At 42.5% G+C, this 26,159-nt stretch overlaps 1 protein-coding gene across 1 annotated transcript; it reads right to left on the reverse strand.

Annotated features, from left to right (window-relative positions):
• Positions 1-1,024: 1,024 nt before the first annotated feature.
• Positions 1,025-26,159, reverse strand: LOC149279037 (protein LMBR1L). Its single transcript, XM_089501481.1, has 17 exons — positions 26,094-26,159; positions 19,023-19,107; positions 17,850-17,883; positions 12,795-12,934; positions 12,007-12,110; positions 9,326-9,452; positions 8,408-8,476; positions 7,696-7,760; positions 7,525-7,597; positions 7,356-7,439; positions 5,653-5,729; positions 3,582-3,659; positions 3,263-3,336; positions 2,778-2,868; positions 2,619-2,685; positions 1,917-2,078; positions 1,025-1,080 (listed from the first exon to the last, which is right to left on the reverse strand). The coding sequence occupies exons 1-17, from the start codon at positions 26,157-26,159 to the stop codon at positions 1,025-1,027; spliced, it is 1,452 nt and encodes a 483-aa protein (XP_089357607.1).

The raw sequence follows: 26,159 nt of genomic DNA on the forward strand, positions 1-26,159 counted from the left end.
AAAGCCAGGCAATGGGTAAAAAAACAAATTAAAATACACCACATATTTCACATATTGCAACATTCATTTGTTTCATGCCCTCTACTTCCACACTATCAAACACAACATACTTATGTACCCCCCCTGCAGTACAGAATATGGATAAAATGAAATACTGTAGGGCTCAGAGCATCCCAGATGGGATCTGTCCATTGGACAGAAATGGTAAAACCTACAGGAGGAATATCTTTACATTCAACGCATATTAAGAGTAGATTCTAAACCAATCCACTTGTAGTGTTTATGACAAAAATTCCCCACAGTCAAAACACACATGAGACAAACAGGAACGTAGATACTGGACATACACACAAATGACACACAACAGCACGTAAACAGTATGGTGTTGTAGCCTCCATATGTGAAGGTTGCAGAAGCTTCCATCAGTCCATAAAATATAACAGTAATGCTGGCTGTTTGTAAGTCATTGCACGGACCTGTCCTGGAACTCCATATGGTACAAATAAAAAGGCCCCAACACAGGAGTGAAAGTCTTGTAAACAAGGAGAAAGAGAGGCTTGGTTCCTTCAAAGCGTCACTGTTCTGAATTGATCGTTACCATCTGGCATGGGTATCTGTTAAATAAGTCCCATTAGGTTCAATGGGCCACATTTTCTCTCATTCGTCTAATTCATACATTGCCCCTTGTACATCTATAGCAGCAGGAATACTCAAGCGAAGGGATGGAAATTCCACATCCAACAGGAAGTGACTCCGATGGTTTTGCGACACAGATGAGGTGGAAGAGGTGTAGCTATACCTTCCGAATTCCAAGCCTGGAGGAGAACAACCACCAACTTAGTCTTGAAACACCTGTGTGGCAAGTAGTGGCCAAAGTGTCAAAGATCCCATCATGGGACACTTCTTCATTCATATTCTACTAGAATCTTCTGAGTAGATCCTCGAGCCATCCACAGACTCAGAGACCTTGAGTTACCCCATGTTGCCTGTCGTTTTGAAAGATTTCTTGAATAAAACAGAAAATTCAAGCTTTTCCTTGATTGAAGGTTTTATTGACTGAAAGGGGTAATTTATCCAGTCCTAAAAATAGTAAGAAATGCATATATGAATATGGAAATTGTGTCCTTTATGTTAATATGCAACTTAAGCAAACTTTAAAAGTAAAAAAGTTAGAACAAGAGGTTAGAATCTGTCAAGTATAGTGTCAGACACCTAGATGTAATGTAAGCATGTTTTACTTTACTAAGTAGAACAACTTTCCAGCGGAAGTGGTAGAGATTAATACAATGATGACAATCCGCCATATGCCAATCCATGCATGTTTATTGTGAATCCAAGATGAGACCAATGACTGATTAACGTCTTTAAATTAGGAGAAATGATGTGGCCTAACGGTTCTTTTCTCCCGTTTCATTCTATGAATATATCTAAAATACACATTTTGAACAGGTATGATGTAAAGCTGGAGTTCTACGAGTGGAAAGCAAACCAGAAACCTACCATAGACTACAAAGAGCTTTAGCGTACACGGGGAGAAAGACAGATAGGTCACCTTGGATTTAGAAAAAGATATACATAATCGAGTTTACTACAGTAATAGTTATATTATGGCTGTGGAGTCTTTAGGTCAAGCGGCTACCTTTTAATGGGCCAACAAAGAAAGAGATGTAAAGTTACATAATGTTTCAGGATGTCAGATGCCTTGAAAGTGTATTGCAAGCTTTCCATCTTTTTCTATGCTGGCCCAATAAAAAACGTCCACCAAAGACTTAATTTTCACTTGAGCAAATAGTCCTAGTATCAGCTTTTTCATGTATATTACCCGTTAGGCCTTCTGTGTTTGCCTCACTTGCCCAAATTAAAAAGTAAATTTGGGGGGGGGGGGGCGAGCATGACACAGAGCAGCATATCCTTACCGAATGCACGGATTAACTCAGATAGCACAGCCCAGGTAAACTTCTTTACGAGACAAAGTGTGGTGAGGCCAGCAAACAGCATATTGTACAGAAAGATCAGGTAGAAGTTTCCCAGCCAGTTAAAACGCCCAAAGTCTCCAAGTAGATCAAACCTGGTGATACCTGTACAGGGAAAATGGCAATGAGATCGGGTGCTGCCGGGCAGGTTCACGGTCACGACAAACATCTATACCGTTTTAAAACATATTCCCCTATTCTTCAACCACATGCACCATTTCTCAGTAGACTTCACAACACTCAATATGTTGGTAGGTCCATCGGAGCTGCTATGTTGAGAGATGCTTCTAAACAGCTACAAAGTACTTCAAGAAAACTGTATGAACATAAGAAAAGTATCTACTACAAGCTTGTAGAAAGCTTCATTTAGATAAATCTTTCCTTGAAGGTCAAAGTTGGCATTTAACATTACTTACAATCATCTGTAATTTATATGTATTTATGCAAATGTACCCCCAAGAACCTTCAAAAGGACAAAGTGTGTTTACACATTATCAAGACCTGTATACAGTGTGTAAAAATATATTTTCCCCTTTTCTTTCACATGTGTCACCAAGATATCAGTTACACATGCTGCATTCATTCCACACAATTATGCGACTACTGAGAAAGTATTTTACCTAGTTAAGTACTTTCTACACTCACCCAATGTTCTGGAGAAAACTGGAAGAGCAGAGCTGAGGATGAGGAGAGAGACACAATTCCCAATAATCTAATTGGAACGAAACAAATGAACAGGTGAAACACTCCATGTGAATAACTGTCCTAAACAAAGCCACCATACACACCATGAATGATTCTTACCTTGGTCATAGTTGTGTCATGTTTTTGTGGCAAGAGTCGAATAAAAAGGGGTGAACTGTAAAATCCTACCACAGAGGAAGCCATAAGGTAGCTTGGTAGACATCAAGGTTAAGAATCATCTCAGGTCAAACAAACATTACAATCATTACACTCTACAGAAACCATTGTACGATTACCACTCTATGCCAAATGCTACTGAAGAACACATTCAAAATGACATATTAAACCATCGACCGATTGCCGACATTATTGATGTTGAAGCATCTATAACATTGTCTCTAGGCGCTGAAGAGATGTAATGCAATGGGATTGTGTAACTACTTGCAATAGTACCTGGGTCCTAACCCAATGACTTAGATGATGCTAGATCTATGGTATTAAAGAGCAAGAGGGCAACCATGAGAAATTAATAGCAGAATATCCCTATGATTGCACCAAAATGATCAAGGTATGTTAGCATAAAAAAAAAAGTAGCAGAAGGATACAATATAAGGATGACTTGCATAGCTGCTCCAAATGAACCAAAGACTGAGAAAGAGACCTCACCAAGTCGAGAATCCTGTAGAACAAAAAGAGGTCATTTTATATTCTACAGCTGTACAGTTACTCATAAACACATAGCCCTGCTTGAACTTGGGTGCAATATTGAAAATTTTAGCAATGAACTCATCACCCAGTGCGCCAACATGAACATCCTGAAACGTTAACGGTCTCAATTAACGGTAACTGGGGAATTAACTCATAGTTGATAAATGTATCAGCGCCCCCATAAGCGACGGAAGTAGCAGGGGATTTTGGGTGTACCTGCATCCCTTTTGGCATTGCCGCTTCATCAATGAGAAGTTCCAAGACATGGAAGCAGACAATGAGCACACAAATACCCTGCAAGACACAGGCAAGAAGGAGTTACACATCAGTCAACAAATCAATCTTCCTTTATTGTCTAGCATTTGGGGGAATTTTCTGCTCTGATATTTAGGATGACTGGGAAGTTATAACTTCAAAAAATTTTTTAATCTACATTTCAAAGCAGTTAGACTTTTTCATCTGTTTTGGCAGCACAGATTGGTTTTACAGCAAAACCCACAGCAAGAACAAGAGGGCTCATTCTACTCTCTCTCTTTAACCCCTTAACGACAATCCACGTACATGTACGGGGTGACGATGCAATGCGTTAGTGACAATGCCCGCACATGTACGTGGTCACGGCGTTTTCGCCACGATCGGCAGCTTTGCGGTTTTCCTGGAAGGCTGTCCAGGCAAACAAAAAAAAAAAAAGTTTTTCAAACCTTCCGATCACCGAGATCGGCGGTTGAAACAGACCAGTGATGTAAATCACCGGTCTGTTAAACACGCCCCCCGAGCCCGATGCAAATCGGGTGAGGGTCATTCCAGGCTGCCTCTTCTAGAGAGGGCTTCACAACCTCCCGATTCACTGTGAATCACGGCGATCAGTGGGTTAAACTACAGACCAGTGACTGAAATCACTGGTCTGTCAATCACGCACCCCCCCCCCATTCCAGCCTGCCTCTTCATTGAGGCAATGACATTTTTTAACTATACACTGAGGTTGTGTAGCCTCAGAGGGGGCTACACAACCTCAGTGTATAGTAAAAAAAAGTAAAAAAAATGTGTTTATATATAATGTAAAAGGGTGAAGCCGTATTAGTCCAGTAGACACGATGTAAAAAAATAGAGTATAGCAGAGTATGCGGTGATATTTTTTTATTGGACTAACATAATATTAAAAAGACAAGCTTTCGAGAGTTATCCTCCCTTCATCAGGTCTTCATCAGGATTAGTATTGCTTCAGACCTGATGAAGGGAGGATAACTCTCGAAAGCTTGTCTTTTTAATATTATGTTAGTCCAATAAAAAAAGGTATCACCGCATACTCTGCTATACTCTATTTTTTGACATCGTATATATAATGTGTTACATGTAAAAATAATTCCCTACTGTCACAAAAAAAAAGTCCAAATAGGTACATATGTATAAGTTTTTTTACGCACAATTAGCGCTACCTAAAATTAGCCCTGTGTCTTCCCAAAAAATTCCCACACGCAAAGAGTTAAAATATTGGCATTATAAATTCCCATAGGGTGCCTAGTTTTAAAAAATGTATGATTTGACGGGCTAAATCGAATTGGCCGGCTTCAAAGATGTCCCAAGTATGGGACATGGGCACAGAGTGACTAGATGTATAAATGGCAAAAAAAATACACACCTCACAAAGGTGGCCTTTTACCTCCCAAATAACCCAACAAACCCATGCATGTGGGGTATCACTGCGCTCAGGATATGTTACTGAACACATATTGTGGTGTTACAAGTACATGTATGAAAAAAATACAAAAAAATTTTACTACCATAATGTTTGACAAAGGCTAGTGGTAGAATTAGCGCATGGAAAGTGTTAAAATACCAGCATTTTAAATACCTGTACTTATTGCCCCATAACGTGCAGAACCCCCCCCCCAAAAAAAACAACACAAAAACATTGGGTATTTCTAAACTCAGGACAAATAGTAGAATCTATTTAGCAGGTTTTTTCATTAGTTTTTGCAGATGAGTAAAAGTTTTTTGGTTTAAAAAGTGAGAGAAAGTAATTTTTTAACAAAAAAAAAATCACCATATTTTATCATTTTTTTTATAGTAAATTAGATATGATAAAAATAATGGTATCTAAAGAAAGCCCTGTTTGTCCTGAAAAAAACAATATATAATATGTGTGGGAGCACGAAATGAGAGAAGAAAATCACAGCTAAACAGTAACACTGAAAAATGTTAAAAGAGCCATTGTCCCACAATATACTACGAGTAATAACCCCTATTGTCCTTAAGGGGTTAAACTCGGACCGGCAGCAATACTTACTGTAAGTGCAAGTAGTAATAACATTGCTAGAGGATAAAACAGGTTTCTCTGCCATGGTGAAGCTCTTCTCCTCATTTCTGTGGAAGAGAAAGAAAGAAAGAAAAGCCAAGGTTGATGAACACCGTAAAAAAAGAAAAAGACAAACTCTGAAGTGTTTTAGACATTTACAAGAGGTCTTACAAGAGAAAGAGCGGCAGGACTGAAACTATTGCTGCAGCAGGGATATCCTTGCCGATCAACTATGGCATCTAAAGAAAGGAGTCAGTCCATGCGTTTGCCCGGTGGGCCGGGCCGCGGCAGGGCCGGATTGACTTAGGGGCTGATAGAGCTGCAGCTCCAGGCCCCTACCTTAAAATAGGCCCAGTCAGGACCAAACTGACTGGGCTTATGCGGCCGCATTAACACAGGGCATAAAGGGCACCTGCCCCTTAAGCTCGCCGCAACTGCGACCGGGTCCGCCACTCTTAAGGGGCCGGGAAACCCCTACCAGGGCCGGCCTTACGGGTGTGCGGGGTTTTTTTTACTTTATTTAACATCCTCCATGTTAAATAAAGTTTTTGTTAAATAAAGTAAAAAAAACCCCGATGTTTTAATGTAAGCCCTGTGCGGCCGCAGACCCCTAAGGCCGGCCCTGGTGGGGGCTTCCTGGCCCCTTAGAGTGGCGGACCCGGTCGCAGTTGCGGCGGGTTTAAGGGGCAGGTGCGTTAATGCGGCCGTAGAGGCCCAGTCAGTCCGGTCCTGCCGCAGTTGCTGCTTGCTCCGGCAACAAGGTAAGTAGGGTGAGGGCGGGGGGTGCAGTGAGAAGGGGCAGAGGGGGGTTAGATAGTGAGAAATGGGGAGAGGGGATAGATAGTGAGAGGGGGAACATAGTGAAAAGGGGGAACATAGTGAGAAGGGGCAGATAAGATGGGGAGAGGGGGTAGCGTGAATGCGTATGAGAATGAATTAATGAATAAATGTGTGGATGAATTGTGTGAATGCGTATGACAATTAATGAATTCATGTGTGGATGAATTGCTTGAATGATTTGTGAGACTGCATTAATGAATGTGTTAATGATTTGTGTGAATGAGTAAATGCAAAGATGGTACATGAAGGGTGGGCTTTAACAATAAATAAATAAACAAAAATGGGCTGCTCGGGCTTAAATGCCCGGGCCTATTTTTTGTCCTAGTCCGGGCCTGAGTCAGTCACTGTAGTTTTACTGCTTAAGATTCAATCGGGGGTTCACACCAAACTCTGTAAAATGGCTCGTAGAGGGCAACAGTACAGGAGACATTTTCAAAAGCTTTTCCCTGGATTAAATGTGACATGCAGGGACTACAGAGGCTGTTACAGGCACACATTCTGCATTTTACACAAAATAAAAGGATTAGCAGTTTTGGCTGATTTTCGATGGACATTTAGTATAAAACAATTAGGGTAAAGATACACGTTTTCAAAAGCGTTTTTAGCTTTTATAATACAAATCTCAATCTAGTTGCCCACTGAACCTCTGTGTATCGGAACGTGTGGGATCAACAAAGTACAAGTGATTGTATATTTACATGCACGTGAGAAATATTTCTTATTAGCCAGCTATTTATACGATCATACGTTGCCTATAAAATGAGGAACCCGTCTGCTTCTGACTTCCAAGTTTAAAAGTCATTAAAAATAGAAATTGTTGTCTGGGCCCCCTTGATCTGGGTCTGCATCCTTACCGAGTGTTATCCTGTGGCTCTGTATGGCAAAAAGCCTTTTCTGCAGTGCCTCCATGTTGACGTTCAACCAGCAGGATGCTTTAGCTGCCAAGAACATGCGAAGAGTTACAAAGAGCACAAATCCAAGTGAAAAGAAGTTTAATCATCAAGAGACAAAACACTTGCGTACCAGATATCTTGCGTGATATGGCAGCTTCCTCAAAAGCTGTGCAACTCAGGTGTTCGTCCAAGTTCTCTAAAAGCTAAACGAAGGAACACGCAGATACATTAGCATTCGACAGACGTGACATTCTATTCAGGCACGCGTTATATTACACATGCACAGGGTTATTTAGCATACCGTAGGTTTTACAAGCAGCTTTCCGGTAATGGAGAACATCCGGGAAACACCAAAAGGCGTACACACTGCAATATAAAGGAAAAAAACATGTTTTACCCATAATCACATACTGTGAAATAACTTACAGCACACTCAAGACATCATATGCACATTAATGCACGCCCCCTTTAAATTTGTGTTCATTTTGCAAATGCAGGATCCCCCGTACATATTTGCCCAGTCAGCTCCAATGCCAGCTCAGGGAACACTGGGGGCCTGTATGGAAAGTGTTGTTATTTGAATGGGGGCACAGATTGACTACTTAACAATTACAATCGTAATCAGTTGGGTAGCTCTTTATTAGACCATTCTTGAAGGTTTGTTCACTGTTAGTGTGCAGGTTCAATGTCAGGTTTTTGGCACCAGGACGTGGGCCACAATTGACTACTTTTAGCGCCCCTATGTGGCAGGCTGTACAGAATAATAGCACTTTATGGAAAGGCATAAAAAGGGCACCCCACGATTCCTCACAAAAAAATAAATTATGTTTTATGAAACTACGTTTTGCGCTTCAGCTAAAAATCGTGGTGTGCCTTTTTTCTTTTCCCATTATTTTTCAACTGGGAGGTATTCACCCAGGTTTTCACCACCAATAAGGCTGTGTGCAAGGCTACCTAGATATCTATAAATGATATCTATCTATATACCGTATATCACACAAAAAAACACTTACATAAAAGCAGCAGGACACCAAAGAGAGAGATGCCAGAGTATAAGTATGGAAGATAGTACTCCCACAGATCTGAAAAAGAAAAAAAGAAAATAAAGGTTTTCTATTCAGTAAACTATAAAATGTCCCTATTTCAATGCCGAGTGAAACACAGATCTATACACACGCATCTATCTTAAAGAAGAGCAAATTCCTGCAACAGTAGGGTTAATGACTGCCAGCTGTACATGAAGTACCTTAATCCTCCACTTGGGGGTGCAGTGAGCCCTTTATCAGGACCACAAACATTATGGCAGGTGCTCTGCTGCTTTAACCCCGCCTATTCCTTCAAAGTAGGATGTCCGTTCAGATCAGGAGGTTATCCTCCCGCACCCCTATGGTGGTTTCTACAATATCCATTACAGTTCAAGGTCTCTTTGCACATCATAACTTGTCATGTAAACAGCACAACCTTTGGTGAAGGGGTCGGCTGGCAACTTAATCAAACTGTGTAAAAACGATGAAACTACTTGTGTTCTAAGTTTAGGTTTCCCCAATTATGCCTGTTTGTGGTCTTTGAGGCCTGTAACTTGAAGCCCCTGGTTAAGCAGTAATGGAAATTACCGAATTTCATTGTAGCCGACAGCATTCCTAGGGCTAGTAGAAAACATATTCTGTAACAATTACCCATCACCAATAATTGAAGGGGCAAAACAAAGAAAAGTCAGAGTCTAAGGTCAATTTCTTTACCTAGTAAAGCGTGGTCTTGTTATTATAGCAAACCGCTGCATTATTTCATCTACAGCTATTAACTCATTTTCCCCCAATGTTCTCTACAGAGAAAATAATTCAAGTATTGGCCTCCTTTACAAAACTAAACAATCTCCTTGTTTAAAACAAACTGATGCGTCACACTGTATCTCACACATCCGGGATCCATACCGTAAAGAGATTCACGTCCAGCGGCATCGTCGTCAATGACTGCAGAAGCAATCCAGACAATACCAAAAACGAGGAGGGTGAGAAGTAGGAGAACTACAGAAGTCTCGTATACCCTGGCCATAACTCCCTGCAAGAACACAAACAAAAAATCAGCATGTTACATACCCCTCTCTAATACCACTTTGCAGAAGAGATTTAGGCACAGAGCTAAGCATGGAACACGGATACCTGCTGTATGAGCATGGGCGTAGGAACCCCTAAAAATCTGGGGGGGGGGGACAGCATTTTCCCCCACCAGATCCCCACTTTCTATCTACCCTCTCCCACCCCCCCTTCTCACTAGTTACCCTCTCCCTACCCTCCCTTCTCACTAGCTACCCTCTTCCCTATGGCCCCTTCTCACTAGCTACCCTCTCCCTACTACCCCCTTCACACTAGCTACCCTCTCCCTACCCCCCCTTCTCACTAGCTACCCTCTCCCTACCCCCCCTTCTCACTGTCTACCCCAGGGCTGTCCAAGTTTTTTCTGCAGTGGGCCACTTCATCAGAATTGTATACGTGCGCGGGCCGCACTCATTTTTCACTGTGAGAAAATATGGCCTTTAATAAAATATGCAGATTAAAATAAAGTAAATGACACAAAAAACATTTACTTTTCCTCTCACTGATTTCTGGGCCTAGAAAGTTTTGTGACTACAAATTCAGGACTAAGGATATTATTCTAGGGATGCACCAAAATGAAAATTCTGGACCAAAACATTCACGGTTCACTTAGCCAAAACCGATAACAATAATAAAAAAATAATAAAAACTCACATTTTTAATAAAAGTAGGTAACACACCACAATTGGACAAAAAAAAATTAGCAATATGACTTGGCATGATAGGAGTGTGATTGCTAACAGCAATCACACTCCTATCATACCCAGGCAGCCAGTACATGCTGGTACAGGGTGGCTGTAAGTGATGTGCAGACCCCATACTGCTGGCAGCATCAATACACAAGGGGGCAGCTCGCTAGGTTTCAGCATGTACTGGCTGACTTGGCATGATAGGAGTGTGATTGCTAACAGCAATCACAGTCCCATCATGCCTAGGTTCCAGCACTTACACATCCATGCTATCACACACACACACACACACTCATTCATTCATATACTCATTCATTCACAGATTCATTCCCTCAATCACGCATACTCATTCAAACACCCTCCCCACCCCCTTACCTGCACTGCAGCTCCTCGATGCCGCTCACAGACTTCAGCAGGGGGCACGGCCTCCCTCTGCGTTCTCTGGTACTGCACAGAGGAAGCAGGATGTGATGTAATGTCACGTGAACTCTGCTGGGTTCCGGTTCCTCTGTGCAGTACAGAAGACCCTCCCACAGGTAAGTAGCAGGGCTCGAGGTGTGCGGACCGCTTAAGATCAGCAGGCACCTCGAGGTCTCGCGGGCCGCATTTGCGGCGTTTCTATTTGGGGGGTTGCTACGGCCCTGGGGGGGAATTTCTTAATTATCGGTCCCCCCGCATGAGTTACTGGGGGGGGGATCTGTCCCCTCTGTCCCCCCCAGTTCCTACGCCCATGTGTATGAGTGTATAATGGTTTCACTATAGCACAAAACCCTCAGATTGTGTCTTTCAGTCCTGCGATATGTTGTGCAAAGTCACCTACATGAGCTTTGTGCAGTCGGGTAAAAAAGAAAGTACCCTCTTTGAATTCTATGGTTATACATATCAGGACATAGTAACAAACCATCTGTTCCCCGGCAGATCTCAAAATTAGATAAACACAAACTCAGGAGGAGGAACATATGAGATGTTACACCAAGTCATGATTTATTCACCAAAAATTAAGCCACAATGGAGAAACCATGTGGGCAAACCAACTAGACCTTATGATTCAATGGTTTGTAGAACCATCTTTAGCAGTGATAACCTGAAGTAATCATCAGCTTGTAATCATAGTTGTGGAGGAAGCTTGGTCCACTCTTTACAAAGTTGCTCCAGGTCATTGAGGTTTATGGGCATTTGTTTATGAACAGCTCTCTTAAGGTCCTGCAACAGCATTTCAATCATGTTGAGGTCTAAACATTGACTGGCCCAATTCAACACCCCAATTTTTTCCCCCAGCCATTCTGTTGTAGACTTGCTGGTGTGCTTGGGATCATTGTCCTGTGGCATGAATCAAATTTGGCCAAGCTAATTGTATTTTTATGAACAAAACAAACTTTTTTTTTTTTTGCAATTTCTCTGAGCATTGCGCGGTCTGAACTTGGTGTGAATTTGTTGGGATGTCCACTCCTTGGAAGATTGGCCAACGTCTTGAATGTTTTCCACTTTTGAATAATCTTATTCTCTGTAGAATGATGGAAATGGCTTTATAACCCTTCCCAGATTAATGGGCAGTAACAATTGCTTCTTTAAGATCATTGGTTGTTCTTAGTTTTTCATGTTGCTTCTCCATTTTGGCTTTATTTTTGTTTAATAAATCATGACACTGTATAATGTCATGTGTTGTATTTACCTAATTTTTAGACTTGTTAAGGAACCGATGATTGTTATGTCCTGATATGCAAATCCATGAGATGCTGTACTTTTTACATGACTGTATGTACAACCACATGTACCAAGAAGGGTCGCTATACATATACATTTTAAACCTAAACGCATAAAGTAAGTTACCTTTTTTGAGCCAGCAAAGCCTTCAGCCTCGGTGAAGAGATAGGCAAATGGCATTAGGAATACCAATGACAGGTTGGAGAAGAGGAACACCAAGTTCCATAGGCCTAAGAGAGAAAAATGTCAAGTGTTAAATGCACAGACATACAGTGGGGAAAACAATCAAGCCCTATATTACGATTTCATTACTACAGGTCAGTGTCTGTTATCCATGGGGGAGAAACCACAGAGCATATGCACTGTGCTACGGAACAAAGGGCACTGAATGAGGAGGATTACAAACCAAAATAAACAGACATTTATAACTATTCTGTCTACCGGTATAAATGGTCAGGTCGCTGTGACCTAAATGCAGAATAACAACCTATAACACTTTGCACTAGAGACCTCTCTTAAGACCAAGGATTCACTCAATATGCCCTACACACTATGGGCAGGCAAGAGCTACATATGAAAATGCTATTAGCAAGGCTGGCACAGAACTGAGACAGGATAGACGATGCAGGCACATCTTATCTAATTTGCTGCTAAGGGACACATTTAGCAATTCTTATACATAGCTTAACAACGTTAACGCATAAGACACTCTCACTCAGTCTGTTACTATCTATGAATTCTACTGGGGAGCATGAAAGATACCGGAAGCTATTTACGATATGCTGTTATATGGGCAGGAGTGAAAAAAGGAAAGAAAAAGTAAAAAATTGTATGTTTGGTGAGAATCATGGACTTGTACTTCATCCTAAATAATAAATGCATAACAAAATTAACAAATTAGTTAAGAGGCCTACCGTGGATGAGGGAGCCATTGAGCCATTGCATATAGTAGTTGTGAGGCATGGAGAGTAAGATTTCGTTACTGATGATAGAGAAAGGCAGGAGCAGCACTGCTCCCACCGACACGGCCAGGGTGAAAGTACACATCCACAGCCTAGAACCAAACACACAGACAACTAATCGAACAAGCACTGCTGGTCTGTCGCAAGAACATTTGATAGGACAGCAAGTACAGGTATAATTAGACACAACATAATTTGTTTCATATACAACGCCATCATATTCCGCAGCCCTGTACAATGGGTAGACAAGACATAAGTAGATAATTTGACTTAGAGAAACAATGAGGTAAGGAGGCCCATGTCTGGCTTTCCCCGACATAACCAAAAGTCCTGCGTGCCAATAATTTCACGGTTTCTGCGATTACGCCAAATACAGACAAGGGGCTGAAGCGGAATGCTGGTAATTCTGATTGAACGTCCCGTGACGTATCTCTGGCACTAGGCGCAACGTATCTCTGGCACTAGGCGCGACGTATCTCTGGCACTAGGCGTGTGGATTTATGTTCCTTTAGGCCAACACGACCTGTAACTCTAAAGCAGCGTCATCAAGACTTTGTTTTCAGCAGAACCAGAAGGACCAGCTAGTAATGTGAGTCACTAGTAAAGTACAAGCGTCTCTACTAGGTCTCTCCTTTGATGAACGAGGTGGAATTTGAGGCCACCTATAAGGAAGCTTGTACTGGGATTAATATTAACCCTTTAAAGCACACTAGTCCAGGACTTAAACACATACAAAATGAATTTCAAGAACGATTGTAAGCTCGTTTGATCAGGGCCCTCCTTGTTATGTCCAGTCTACTCATTGTACAGCACCACAGAATTTGATGGCACATAAATAATAAACCATTGAAACCCAACTTCTTTCAAAGAATCCGGTTTCTAAAAATATTACTAGACATTTTGTAGCCACTGTCTTTATTCATTATGCCAATATATTTTGTCTTAGGAGACACATGAAGTTTGTATTCAAGCAGTTTCCTCCTCTTTCACGTACTACTGCTCTTCATGCTTTCTTGTGGCATAACCAGACAAGCCAACACATTGGGGCAGAAAGAAAAAATCCTCTCTCTGAAAGAAGCTTTCGGCGTTTGTAATAATCCTTTTTTCCCCATAAGCAAATATGAAGTCCAATGACACACATTTTCATAAAGGTATATAGGTGTACAGTGTCAGCCGTAGAAAGAGCAAATTTGGCAAAGAGGTTATCTATTAGGTAACCGAAGCATAACGGATTGCAAGCTTTCAATTCTACCTAGGTCTCTTATGTCATCTGTAACAGAACACTGGGATACGCTCATACCTAGCAAACATTCTGAGCTCCTGGAAAAGGAGGAGGACATCAAGGGAGGAAAAAGGAACACTTGGTAAGAGTGTATATGTATTTACCCACGTTCTGTTAGACCAGACCTGGGCAAAGCACGGCCCGCGGGCCACATCCGGCCCGCTGAATAGCTCGGACCGGCCCGCAAAGAGTGTCCTGGTGACTCACCAATGAGTCCGGTGTCCCCCCCCGCCCCGGTCACTTACCTTAAACTCCTGTGTTGGAAGCGTTTGTCTCGGGTGCCGGCGCTTTACGCTGGGCGCCGGCATATGACGTCAGACGCCGGCGATCAGCAGTGAAGCGCCGGCACCCGAGACAAACGCCTCACGCTTCCAACACAGGAGTTTAAGGTAAGTGACCGGGGCGGGGGGGGAGATCCTGAGAAGGGGGGGTTAGGGAGTTAGAGGGGAGATACTGAGAAGGGGGGTTAGGGAGGGAGGTCTTACTGTGTGTGTGTGTCTTACTGTGTTTGTGTGTGTGTGTCTTACTGTGTTTGTGTGTGTGTGTCTTACTGTGTCTGTGTGTGTGTATCTTACTGTGTCTCTGTGTGTCTCACTGTGTCTGTGTGTGTCTCACTGTGTCTGTGTGTGTCTCACTGTGTCTGTGTGTGTCTCACTGTGTCTGTGTGTGTCTCACTGTGTCTGTGTGTGTCTCACTGTGTCTGTGTGTGTCTCACTGTGTCTGTGTGTGTCTCACTGTGTCTGTGTGTGTCTCACTGTGTCTGTGTGTGTCTCACTGTGTCTGTGTGTGTCTCACTGTGTCTGTGTGTGTCTCACTGTGTCTGTGTGTGTCTCACTGTGTCTGTGTGTGTCTCACTGTGTCTGTGTGTGTCTCACTGTGTCTGTGTGTGTCTCACTGTGTCTGTGTGTGTCTTACTGTGTCTGTGTGTGTCTCACTGTGTCTGTGTGTGTCTTACTGTGTCTGTGTGTGTCTTACTGTGTTCATAGCTTATTCAGTTATTGTAATAAATATTTTAGCCCATTTTTTAGCTCAAAATATTTTTTCCTTTTTTTTCTCCTCTAAAATCTAGGTGCGTCTTATCAGCAGGTGCGTCTTATAGAGCGAAAAATACGGTATGCACTCCGAAGCCTTGTTCATTTTGTTCACTTCTGTGCTGTGCTAATAGTTATTCAGGCCTTACTTATTCAAGCACCTCTACCAATGACGTAGGCTTGAATAACTTTATTAAACAGCACATAAGTTAACAAAATGGACAAGGCTTCGGAGTTTGTAGTTTGTAGAGGTCTGGCCCTCTAAAACCATTCCAATTTCTCATGTGGCCCCATGGGAAAATTAATTGCCCACCCCTGTGTTAGACTGTAAGGGGACTCTTTACCCAATGTCAATATTTGGATTCTTTGTAGTAATATCACCTAGGTGCTATCACCAATAAATACAATGTAAGTCTGCCAAGTGCAAGGGACTCTCGATATGCTACAGCTATAACACACACACACATTATATATATATATATATATATATATATATATATATATATATATATATAAAAAATACATACACACACTGTATATTCCTTGTAGCAGGGGCGGGCTGGGCCGGGGGGCAATTGCCCCCCAGGCCGCCCGAAATATAATCTAAACGGCCGCTGGGTGCTGATGCGGCCGGCGCTACTTTAATACTTTATTTATTTTTAATATGGCAAGCCGATCCGGCATATTAAATAAATAAAAAAAGGATTAAAGCAGCTCCGGCCGGTGGCATCAGCACCCAGCGTCCGTTTAGATAAGTTTTCCAGCAGTCTGATGGCCGCATAGTGATGGGAGCAGCGTGAGGGGTGAAAGGTGAGTGCGAGGGGGCGGAGCCACTTCACTTGACTTGCCCCCCAGGCCTTAGGCTGCCAGCCCTCCCCTGCCTTGTAGGAAAGCCCATTTCACTAACAGCATACTTTGTACAGCGCTTGTGTTAGAAAATTGCTCTTCTCAGAAACCACAGTCAATGCAATAACAAGAATTATTCTATTTCAGGAAAGCTCTCTGTTCCCTTTTGTTGTCATAGGTTAGTAATTACTGCTAAATAAAAGAGCCACATGAAATCATGAACAAACACTTTGAAAGCAACTGTTAAAATGTATATAAAAGCTATGAATACATTTTGAACTTTCACGGATTTATTACGTTTCTATTCACTCTCCTCCACACATGCAGTATGCCGGTGAGCTACTCATCAGTGTTCAGAAAGCTACCAGAAGCTCGAGAGCTACATGTTAGAGTCCCCCGATTCAGAAAACTTACTGCCATGAAGCTGGTTTCCTGTTCCTTAATCATAAAATAGTTTCTCGTATCTGGAAGAAGGAGGGTTAAACGCAATCGACAATGTCCTGACCAGACAAAGGACTACCATTAACCCATGTTAGACTGTAAGTTCCTTTGAGCAGGGCCCTCCTCACCTGTTGTCTCTGTAGGTCAATTTGTTACGTTACATACTACTAGTTATGTCCTGTCTACCCGTTGTACAGCGCTACGGAATTTGACGGCGCTATATAAAATAATAATCTCCAGCAAGGCAAATAGCTATGCAAGGAAGCAGAGCAAACGGAAGATGATGAGTGGTAAAAAAGCAAGACGCCATTGGTCTGGACTGTACTTTTCATAGACTATATGCGTTAGAAGAAGTGTTATTGTTCATTTTGTATACTCCTCTTGCAATAGCATTATGGAAAAAATATTAAGGACTCCATGCAGAGGTGAAAAATGCTAAGTAAATTCCATAACATCTACACATATTTACCAGCTTCTGATAGGATCGCATTTTATGTATAAGAAAATGTTGCTATTCATTGAAATATTTCAACAAAAAAAAAAATTGAGAATATGTAGAGGAGATATGAGCTGAAGGGTTAAACATTAAGACTGCTGAGGTTGAAGTAAGGCTGAAACGTGGTGCTCAGGTTTCAGTCCTGGGACAGAGTGGCAGAGCAAAGGGCAGCAGCAGCAGAGGCAAGGGCTTGGAAATCATGACAAGACAGATATAATCTAAACAACATCCAGCCGGGACAAACAGGGACATGTGGTCTGCCCGACAGCCAGTTCGAAATTAGTGATTCCATCAGTGCACCGAACACCACAACCCCCCCCCCCCCCATATGTGGCGCAGCAACTTTCCACATACTACACTAGCTTTACCATCCGACCGATGGCTTAGAATAATGCGAACTGCAGCCTAATAACTGCTGCAACGGAGCCCCTTTCACTTGATTTTAAATTTATTTTTAAACACAAAAATTAATGTATGAGCTTTAGACATTTTTAGACACTTTGGGTGTTTTACCGCCACAACTCTTTTTTACATTTGGTTTTTACATGACCAGAACACCGAAAGGAACAGATCTACCTCTTTTATAAGCGTACAATGACCGCACATTATAGTGCATGTAAGACAGTCAGCTTTAATACAAAAATAGTGAAGCTTTCCTGTACTGCATTGTGTTATTACATGATGGGCTGTTATAAACACCATTATTAACCCTAATGTACTCCTCCATTGACATTGCACTAAAGCGCCAAACTTTACTTTATACAGTTATGTGCAAACAATCAGCCCTAAGTCGTGTATTTAATAATTAGTGTTCATCAGCTTGCAAATAGTTGGCCCAAGTAGCACATATAAATTATTATGAATCTCCTTTAGAAAAATAACTGCAAAAATAAATATAACAATACACTTACGCAATCCTGTTAACGGCAGCATCTTCAACATCAACTGTTATGGAGACAATAAAGATGAAAATTAACGATGCGAAGTTCAAAAACCTACAGATGAACAGATTCAGGCTTTTATATACACACTACACACACAGTGTCACAATAGAGCAGGGTTGTCCAACCTGCGGCCCTCCAGCTGCTGCAGGACTACATCTCCCATACTCCTCAGCCAGCCCATTAGCTACAGGAGCATTATGGGAGATGTAGCCCTGCAGCAGCTGGAGGGCCGCAAGTTGGACACCCCTGCAATAGAGTAAGCAAAGTAATACACGTCATTTGTGAAAGCCAGTGGTTATGGGGAGGAATGGATTTGGCCTTTAGGAATCTTGCTGCTCTGCCCAAGTATCACAAGCTGTGCCTCAATTCTTTCACAAACGCAAAAGTTCAAAGTTGACAAATCTGCAACTGTGGAAACTGGAATTGACGCAGCCAGCTGTAAAACTAGAGATCTTAAGAAGTAAGCCTTGGGCCTAAAGGTAAAATTCCAAAGCTCTTGTACTAAAACTCCCGCAAACACCACACTAGTTTGGTTAACACTGAAACACTGCATAGAGTCATGGGAGTTGTAGTTCCACAAGAGATGGAGTGGTACCTCTTGGCCAACCTTGAGCTTCTTTCCTCTGACACAGCACAAGAGTGCGATCCCAGAGTAGAGTCATTCTGAGCAGGTGCAGCGAGGCCATAAAAAGCATATCATGTGTGAGGGCAAATCACACCAGGAGACAAGCACACGTCTTATAAACGGCTGATCTGAGCATGTCCCTTTTATTCTAGGAAATTAATATTATCTCGCAGAGATGTGAGCAGAGTAGACTTTAACCCGCATGCCATGGGACTTGCTACACTATGGCCAATCTGGGCTACTGCCTTAAAATACAGAAAGCAAAAACTTAATAGGCTCCCGACCAGAACAATATATTGTTTTTGTACAATATTAAATATCCCTCAATTCTTATGTCTGCATATACAAATAAAATTAGATTCATACGGATAATCATGTCATAATAATAATAATAATAATAATTATTAGATGTGCCCAAGGTGCAAGAATTAGAAGGGTTAAACTCTGATTGGTGCAGAATACTTTGGAGGGGGGGGTTGCATGTGATGCCGCAAAGTGTGAGAATGGCAACTCACCTGTTGTAAAGTCAGCATGCTTCTTGAACTTGGTAATGACCGTGTATGATAGGAGGTAGAGAGCCGTGAAAAGCAAGGTGCAGATCTGTCAACAATAGAAATAAAGAGTTACGTTCTTAACAGGACCGACTCTTTCACATAACAAATGTCTCAAAGCTCTAACAATTTGAACTTCATATACAAAGCCATGTAAAGTCTGAAGACAAACAGCAGTCCTTTTATTGTGAAAAGCCAAAACCTTTAAAAGAAATATTGCCTCGGTCATAATTTTTGATTTGTGATACCAAATCAGGCACTGATAGGCAGTTGCCATAGAAGCTGAAAATGCCTCCTAAGCGTTTGTATTTAAACCTTTAGATTAAAAAAAAAAACCAAAAACACAAAACTGCTAAGGTTAGCATATTTATTGTTTTATATAGCGCCATCATATTCCATAGCACTGTACAATTAAAAAGCCAGTTTAGCATTCCTGAAATTACTTTAAAATGCTTTCTTCATAACACCCCCCATTAAATCTACAGCTCTACGGCAGACACTCATCCATTCACCCGATTGAAGCAGGAAATAAATTCCAACACATTCGACACTCTCCCTTTAATTAAAAAAAACGCATCACCGAAAGCAAAAGCGATTTTAAGGCACGAACACAGTATCTACTTTCTCCAGCTGAGCATCACCGCTGTGTTTTATATTGCGGAAAACTAATCGGACACACATTTGTACAAACTGCACACTTTAGGCTGCATGCACATTTGGAAGGAATGCATTTAATACGTTCAAGATCACAAGTCGCCACCATGTGAGTAAGATTAAAAACCAGCTTCACCGCCATAAACAACATACCAACAAAAAGGTGCCTATGTATCAATATAGATCTCACCACCAGAGCCACCAATAAGTAGAACACTCCACTCTACAGCAAGAATACAAGCATGATACACACAAACACATATACACACACGCTATATTCCTTTCCAGACACAGAGCGAAAGCCAAGATTCAGCACAGCCAGCTCTCACAAAGCTCAACACACTAAGCCAACTCAAGCAGGCCGATCGCAGGACACAGCATTGTAGCAGCGGCCAGTCACTCAACGTCTATCGCCTCCGTCACAGACGCATCACGTTCCACTAACAATAATTTCCATGTGCAACCCCCACTCCCTACTGTACGGCTACAGCAAACACCTTTTGGTCTAAAACACCATAAGGAAGACATGCCAATGTACCCCCGGACTAACAAATTCAACGCAAGCTCTACACCGGTATAACCGACAATGACAGCAGCTTTAACAGCTACTTGATGGATCTTACAACTTAAACTATATAAAAATTTGGCAGTGTATCTAACCAAGTTTTGTAGCAAATAAGTACTAGCATGTCCACAATGAGATCAGGACTATGGTCATACTATAGTTTCCCTGCAACAAATGTATTCCCACTCTATATGTGAGTTGCATATACAAGTCACATTGGGTTTAAAAAAAGAAAGCATTATATATACACACACGCAGATAGTGGTCTCAGCAGGACACACACGTTACATCTCAAGCTGAAGTTCATCACCGAATATTTATTTTCTTGCAAAAGGTATAAAACAATTATAAAACATAACAAGTCTATTCCCGTCTATTCAAGCAGTGTCTGAGTGAGTCCCTCTGAACGCTATGGAAAAGTCCAATGTAATTCATGTGGTATGCAGAGAATCTGCCAATTCAGCATGTGTTTTATAAATGAGAACATCATGTTTAAATCCCTTAAGCGCCTCAATTTTGAGAAGAGTATCAACATTTGAGCAACCCATTAACCCTCAACACTCACAGCAGACTACAGTGTGACTTGGGTAAGCCAGAAAATGTACATACTGTGCACAATAGTGGTTAACGGATCCTGTCCAGGATGTGAAAACATTAATTTGATAAACCATAATCGGTTATTTTTTTGTCTCGATTAGGTTTTCAGCCAACGTTTACATGGCTAGGTCCCACCATTGGGAGGAGAGTCAATGCTATGTCATCCAAACATGTTGACGTGCATTTATCCGCGTTTCCCAAGACGTTCATCACCAGAAACAAAATTTTTAAAAAAGGTGTCTTCTGTACGGACAGACTATTTCAGATGGCAGACGAGCCCCCTGCTGGCGACCAATAGAGTTGCTCATACGGACATTTAAACTCCTGGCACCAGAGCTGCTGCAGTACGCGTTAACCCCGTATTAACCGGAAAAAAACGGAAAAAACAAAGAAAAACCGGAGAAGACAGGAACAGGCAAATATTCATGGAATATGAAGATTTTTTTTTCCCCCTTAGACGAGCACGAAGACGAACACGATGAGCCCCCTGGTCCCCAAGTCTACATCGCTTGGCGTGATTGGCTGGTTGTTGTATACTGGGTAGAGGGGTAGTCTTATACGGCGAGTATAGCCCAAACTCTATATTTTACCTGGAAAAGTAGGGGGTCGTCTTATACGCCGGAATATACGGTATTAAAAGCCAGTGATATTCTGCTGCAGGAAGAGCTTGGCTGACTCCCTATAGTTTTTTGCACTATACAGGGCTAAGTCAGATGTTCAAAGTGGAGAAACTTCAGCATGGGGCCTTCATAATGAATAGTGAACCAAGAGTTCAAACCTCAGCTCTCCTGCAAACTGTCCCTTTAGTGAATAAACTCCATTGGACCCAGCTGTGCTGTGATCTACACCGTACTTTAGTTACACCCATTGGTTAAACATTGCATGCTCTTTAAAAGATTTATGAAGTGGTTTATAGAAGGAGACTAATAATAACTAAATACATTTACAACATACATTATTTACATTAGAGGGGAAAAAAATGGCTAAGACCAGATTTCTACTCGATTGGGGACACCATCTACAGCAAAGCTGCACTAACATCAGAGTCATAACAGTTTGTTACATAAGAGCAAGAAAAAAAAAAAAAAAAGCCAACAGAACGGGAACCTTGTCCTGGGGTTTCGTAGGACATAATGATATCATCAGTGATGCTAATTACCTTCGCACTGAAAATCATTTAGCGCAGTCAGCTTACCGAAGAGAGATTAAACTGTGCCGACGCTCTGAAAATTACCCTTAAACCTAGGAGTGGTAAAAAGCCATTAACCCTGAAGAAAGTCAGATACCAAAGACGAAAAAAGGGGTCAAGCACGCAGAGGAGGTGGAAAGCTCAGATCATCCACACTGTTTGCTGGGCAGCGGTACGGCTGTTTTTCACCCAGCGCGCCCTGTCCGAGAGTATTATATTACCCCAACACAGCACTAACTAAGTTTAGTTAGAATGCAATAGAGTGCAGTTAATGTTCTATGTAACACCTATTTAAATGCTAAGAAAACAAACCTTAGACTTGTAACTGTATTCTCTCATTCTAAGGTTTAAACAATTAGGAACCACACAGAAACTTTAAAGAAACCTTTTCAATTCAATGACAACAACCTATCCGTGTCTGCTATCGTTCCACATGATAGACTAGCACACATAACCTGGGAGAGGTTTAGATATTCAAGAATATATTATATGACCACAAATATGAGGACACCTGACCATCACCTATATGAGCTTGTTGGGCATCTGATTTGGAGTGTTTCTGTAGGATTTTTTTGCCCATTTATCCAATAGATAATTTGTGAGGTCGGGCACTTATGTTGGATAAGAAGGCCTGGCTTGCAATCTCCGTTCCAGTTCACCCCAAAAGGTCTTCGATGGGATTGAGGTAAGGGCTCTGTGCAGTAGAACCCTGCGCGGGACTGCTTTTTGAATCCCGCTCCCGCAATGTGGGTGTTCCGCTCCCGGCACATTTGTGGCCAATCCCACCCGCTCCCGCCACATTTGTGGCCAATCACGCCCGCCTCCTTACCTGATTTCCCGCGCAGTCCCGCAAGGCTGCCCTCGAGTTGTTCCCTCACAACGTCTCTTCTCTTGCTCCGCCCAGGAACAAGGCGGGGTCACAGGAAGTGACGTCACATCACGTGACTCCGCCTTGTTCATAGGCGGAGCAAGATAGGAGACACTAATGGAGCAGCGAGAAGGCATCCTTGCAGGACTGCGCGGGATTACCGGGACCCGCAGGTACAGTGCCTGACCGCCTGCTCCCGCCCGCAGCCCCAGAAAGACCGCCCGCAAGTTTTTTGGCGGGTCCCGCCTCCCAGTGCAGTCCTCTACTGTGCAGGACAGTCAAGTTCTTCCGCAACAAACTCATCTAATCATGTCTTTAGGGGGCTTGCTTTGTACACTGGGGCGCAGTCATGCTGGCCCCAAACTGTTCCCACAAGGTTGGACACATACAATTGTCTAAAACGTCTGTGTGCTGTAGAATTAACATTACCCTTCACTGGAACCAAGGGACCAAAACCCGGAGAAAAAAAAAAAGCCGCAGGTCCTTATCCCTATTCCACCAAACTCTGCAGTAGGCACCATGCATTCCTGTATGTAGCCTTCTGGCATTCACCAAACCTAGATTCATCCATCAGACTCCGACTCCAGTGTCAGCGTGCTTTACGCCACTCCAGCCGACACTTCGCAACGTGATCATCTGCTTGTGCGCAGCTGCTCAGCCACCCAAACAAGAAGCCCGTTTCATGAAGGCCCCGACACACACAGTGCTTGCGCTGATGTTGCTTTCAGAGGCAGTGTGCAGTGAATGATGCGACAGAGGACAGGCGATTTTTACGCAGGACACATAAGTAAGAAGTATGGAAAAGGTAGAGCAGAAGAAGATAAATCTTAATTTTATTGGCGGAGTACACTTCACCGAAATTTAAAAGGATTCATTGTGGTAGATGTAATGCAAGTAACCATGGCTTTATTTATTGAGAAAGTGGTAGACAAGCGGAATAGTCTTTCAGCAGAAGTGGTAGAGGTTAATATAATTACACTAAAAACTGCACAGGACAGGCAGTTTTAAGGATATCTTGGACTATACTAGGTATGGTGTTCTTACAGCAAGCAATAAATAGGCAGACCAGATGGAACAAATGGCTATATAGACCAGCTTAAGCAAAAATAGAATTGCACCCAAATTGGGCAAAAAAATAAATAAATAAAATAGCAAGGCCAGCAGATAACTGTGTTCTGCGTGCCGCACGTTACACCAGATAAGTGTACTCTTGCCTTTCAATGTCAATGTGCTGCTATAGACCTGGATAAGAGCACCTGTATCCAGCCTGGGAGAGCGGACTGGGAGTTGGCCGTCTTTCTTGCCGTGGAGGGCCGGTTCCTGGGAAATGTCCCTTATCTGCCAATATCATCTGGACTTCATAACCGGTAACCCCCACCCTAAGCCAGTTGTGAGAGAGCTGGCCTCTCTTGCTGTTCTTATGCGCGAGTTTGTTAATTTCATGCAATAAATTTGTGAAATTTCTCATTACACTCACGGAACGTAGATCTACACTCCTGCTTTCTATGGCATATCACTTTACGGGACTATGTCCTTTATGCTAATCTTGTGTATCGGGTGTCTATCAGAGCAGACAGCCTAACACTTGGTATCCGTGACAGCTGATATACGGCAGCGAGGCACCCGCTCTTGTCGATTACGCACATAAGAGGATCTAGCTGTCATACTAAATCTTCACACCTACAGAGGCTATTGTGCGACGCACTTCCCTATGCAGGGTGCAGATAATGGAGCCGCGGGGTTTCATGAAGCCACAGCAGCGTCAGCGGTCCTACCCCTGCAACCCCATCTCAAGTGACATACAAACAATGGCATCTTATTCAAAGAGCAGAGCAGGAAAAGTTTGACCCACAGGTGCAAGTCTTCAAACATCACACATCAAGGAACCAAAATAGGACCAGCAAACACGTCATAGGAATTAAAGGCACCGGAACGCACGCCATGGGCATTAAGAACACTTTACATTGTAAACAAGTGATTGCTGACACCGGAGGGAGAGATGGATAATTCATAGCTTATGTAAAAACATAACATAACTATGAAGACCTTTAAGACATCCCAGCATTTATATCACACACAAACACCAGTGACACAACATGCGTGTTCGTTTAGGTTTTTTTTACCAGCACCACCTGATGGAGACAGGTAACTGCTACTCCAGATGCCACAGAAATACAACTCCAATCCTCCAAGGCATATCACTAGCTGGATGAGGTTGTTGCCAATACATGTTATAGTGCGATTTGTTGGTGCTTAATAAATAAAAGATAATAATAGCGTGAAGCAAGTTTAATTAACATTCGTAAATAACCATTTAAAAGGGAATAGCCAAAGTCACACAAGGACACAGAACATATAAGAAGACAGCCTCCTATTAATAAACGGGTACGTCTATCATTCAATAGAGCGCCTGCGACGAGATGTCACGGCCAGCCCACAGGTTTACCGCGAGCAGCGACAGAATTTAATGGCAGACGGGATACCATTTGGCCCATCTGGTCTGCACGTTTTTCACGGTCTAATGACTCCAACCTTAATCATTCCTTGGTCTCGTCTTAGATTCAGGATTGCTTTATGTCTATCCCATGTTTAAATACCCTCATTGTATTAGCCTCTACTTCTTCCGTCGGGAGACTGTTCCACTTATCTACCACCCTCAGTAACATAACGTACTAATTACATCAACCCCTTTATTTTGGGTTTGCTGTTTTATCCCCAGTGTGGAAACCTTGCAACCCCAGATGCCTTGGCACACAAATGAGTACAGCGGATACCCATACCTACCCACCAACACCCACCCAGTCCCCCCACCCAGCTCTCAAAGCAGAAACGGCTACAGCACCCACAACTCAATAAAAACAGTGCCGATGTATGACCCATTGCCGTGGCCATCTGTTCTCATTAACGCTTTCAGAGCCAGTAGGGGGGGGATATGGATATATATATATATAGATATATATATATACACACCGTACCCCGGTGCAGAGAAAGGTAAAAGTTACCCCCTACCTCCACCCACTTTCTTGGTAAAGAAAAAAAGTTTTAGTGCCCACACAATACGCAGCCTACAGACATCGGCTGCACACCAACCGCAACTTCTATATTATGGGTGAACGGGTTAACCTCACAGCCAAACCCTTTCCGCACGAAGATATCACTCACAATGCATTCCCGGACCCACTCGTGGAAAAGCTGCTCTCTAACCGACACATCTTGATCCGCTTCCAT

Source organism: Sceloporus occidentalis, unplaced genomic scaffold (assembly GCF_023333645.1).
Source record: "Sceloporus occidentalis isolate IW3139 unplaced genomic scaffold, rSceOcc1.0.p SCAF_175, whole genome shotgun sequence".
Classification (NCBI taxonomy): Eukaryota; Metazoa; Chordata; class Lepidosauria; order Squamata; family Phrynosomatidae; genus Sceloporus; species Sceloporus occidentalis.

Excerpts from the sequence above, each read along its gene's own strand:
- LOC149279037 (XM_089501481.1), bottom strand. The coding sequence starts at position 26,159 with ATGGAAGCGGATCAAGATGTGTCGGTTAGAGAGCAGCTTTTCCACGAG. Across the intron at positions 7,761-8,407 it reads TGGTGTCCTGCTGCTTTTAT|TGTGTACGCCTTTTGGTGTT; the intron begins GTAAGTGTTTTT and ends TTTATATTGCAG. Across the intron at positions 2,869-3,262 it reads ATGCAAGTCATCCTTATATT|CTACCTTATGGCTTCCTCTG; the intron begins GTATCCTTCTGC and ends ATGTCTACCAAG.